At 40.2% G+C, this 2434-nt stretch overlaps 1 protein-coding gene across 1 annotated transcript; it reads left to right on the top strand.

Annotated features, from left to right (window-relative positions):
* Positions 1-208: 208 nt before the first annotated feature.
* LOC119665886 lies at positions 209-907 on the top strand. Its single transcript, XM_038075139.1, has 2 exons — positions 209-232; positions 284-907. The coding sequence occupies exons 1-2, from the start codon at positions 209-211 to the stop codon at positions 905-907; spliced, it is 648 nt and encodes a 215-aa protein (XP_037931067.1).
* Positions 908-2434: the final 1527 nt, after the last annotated feature.

Genomic DNA, 2434 nt, shown 5'->3' with positions numbered 1-2434 from the left:
ACTGGAGTGGACTTTTGCAGCCCTATTACAACAACGTATCTACTTCGTGGGTACAGAACAACAAAAAGCTATATTGCTGTTTTTATTTGTTTTGCCACAAAAGCTGTGCATATGGAGGTGGTCTCTGATTTGATTGCAAAGGCTTTCCTGGCTTCATTAAAAAGATTTGTAGCTCGACGCGGCTTATGCTTAAAATTATTTTGCGACAATGCCACTAATTTTGTGGGTACTCGTAAAGAGCTCGAAGAAATGAAATGCAAGTTTTTTTGATCAACAAATACAGGGCAAGATTTCAAAATATTGTACTGCCAATAGTATTGAATTTCATCATATACCACCCAGATCCCCCCACTTTGGTGGACTATGGGAAGCGGCTGTAAAATCAGCAAAATATCATTTGGCTAGAATATTGGATCAATCGCATCTTACATTTGAAGAGCTGGCAACAGTGGTTGCGGAAGTAGAGGCAGTTTTAAATTCAAGACCTTTGACAACCTTGTCTAACGACCCAAATGATGAAAGCGTTCTTACACCGGCACATTTCTTAACAGGTGGTCCGTTGGTTGGAACTGTGGAACCTACTGTGGATAGCGAAGAATGGTCTTATAGAGATAGATGGCTACGAATTTCGGCCATACAACAGCATTTTTGGAGAAGGTGGCCGGCGGAGTATCTTCATGAACTTCAACAGAAAGTCAAATGGACTAAGAAGCAGAAGAACCTTAATGAAGGTGAAATGGTGTTAATTGCAGATGAAAATTTGCCTTCTAAGCAATGGCTTATTGGGAGAGTGCTGAAAGTGACAAGAGATGCTAAAGGTTGGATTCGAGTTGCTGTTGTAAAAATAAAGAATGGAGAGGTTCGCCGAGCAATCCATAAATTGGCACCTACTCCATCTCAATGTTGATGTCTGCTGAAGCCATCAAAGGCGGCGATATGTTTAGAATTAAGGTTTATACTATTTGTTTAGAATTAAGGTACATTGTATCATGGCCTTTATGTATTTCATCATTTTAATTGTGTCGTAGCCTTTAAGCACGCGCAAAAAGGCGGCGTGTGGCTTGGAGGTTAGTAAAAAAGAAAACGTGAACGCAAAAAGGTCAGTAAACTAACTGAATAAAAACAACTACTTTATTTTAAGTAAAATGCACGAAGGCTCGTGCTTGGCAGGGCTGCCATATGGCAAATAATTTACAGTTTTATATATAATGATATTATAATACATATTTGGTTTTTGTTTACGATGTATTCTGAACATTCCGGGGACCTTGAAAGGATCGCCTTTAAAGAGTCAAGGAGCAACGCCAGCTTATGTATGGATCGACGAAGAACTTCACCCTGAGTTTTAATATTCACGACTCTGATACATCTGTCCGATCGTGTGTTGCTATTACTCGACCAGTTACCCACTTTTGTAGTGGCAAGTTATCCTCATGAACGATGACTAAGTCATTTAGTTCAATATTAGATTTGATACTTGTCCAGCGAAGACGTTGAATAAGTTCGCCTAGATATTCATTGGACCATTTGCACCAAAATTGTTGTTTGACAGCGGCGATACGTTTCCAACGCTCTAAATGAGTGAGATAGTGATTGTCAACGATTAGCTCCGGCAACGAATTAATTGGTGCTCCTATCAAGAAATGACTTGGTGTCAGCGCTTCTAGCTCGTTTGGATCGCTAGAGAGAGGCGAAATAGGACGTTAGTTGATAACAGCCTCGATTTCAATTAATGCTGTCATCAGTTCTTCGATAGTCATCTTGGTATTAGCCAGCGAACTAAATAAATGTCCCTTGGCGCTTTTAACTGCTGTCTCCCAAAGACCACCAAAATGTGGAGACCTAGTTGGAATAAAGTTAAATTTTATAAAGTGATTCGTACAAAATTTGATCAATTGTGATCAATTGTTTGAACTCGTTTAACCTGGACTTCGCTCCAACAAAGTTTGTCGCATTGTCGCAGAAGATATTTGATGGAATACCACGGCGACCAATTAATCGTTTTAGTGCTGCGATGAGTGCGTCAGCGGACAAATCGGAAACTGTTTCGATATGCATCGCTTTGGTCACAAAGCATATGAAGATAGCGATGTATGTTTTATAAGGACGTTTACCGCGAATTCTGAAGTGCGTATTGATTGGTCTAGCTGGGGTTATTCACTCTCTTGGAAGATTTCCCATTACTTGAGATAAAAGTTTGGGGCGATATCGAATGCAACTTATGCATGTTTTGACGATTTTACGTGCAATGTGACGTGCGCCGATAATCCAGAAATTTTGCCGCATAATGCCTTCGGAGCTGCGTGAACATTTTGCATATGAAGATGACGAACTAGAGTATTGACGAATTGGCAATTCTTTGGCAATAGAAAGGGATGTGGTCTTCCGGTATATCTGCATGTTTTAGGCGTTCAGCAACGCGGATTAACCGAAA

Source organism: Teleopsis dalmanni, chromosome 1, assembly GCF_002237135.1.
Source record: "Teleopsis dalmanni isolate 2A chromosome 1, ASM223713v2, whole genome shotgun sequence".
NCBI lineage: Eukaryota > Metazoa > Arthropoda > Insecta > Diptera > Diopsidae > Teleopsis > Teleopsis dalmanni.
This window is presented reverse-complemented; position numbering and strand designations above follow the sequence as displayed.

What these genes read in the sequence shown, in the direction of transcription:
- LOC119665886 (XM_038075139.1), top strand. Translation starts at nt 209, where the DNA reads ATGCCACTAATTTTGTGGGTACTC. An exon ending in CACTAATTTTGTGGGTACTC is followed by an intron (nt 233 to 283) that starts GTAAAGAGCTCG and finishes CAACAAATACAG; the next exon opens with GGCAAGATTTCAAAATATTG.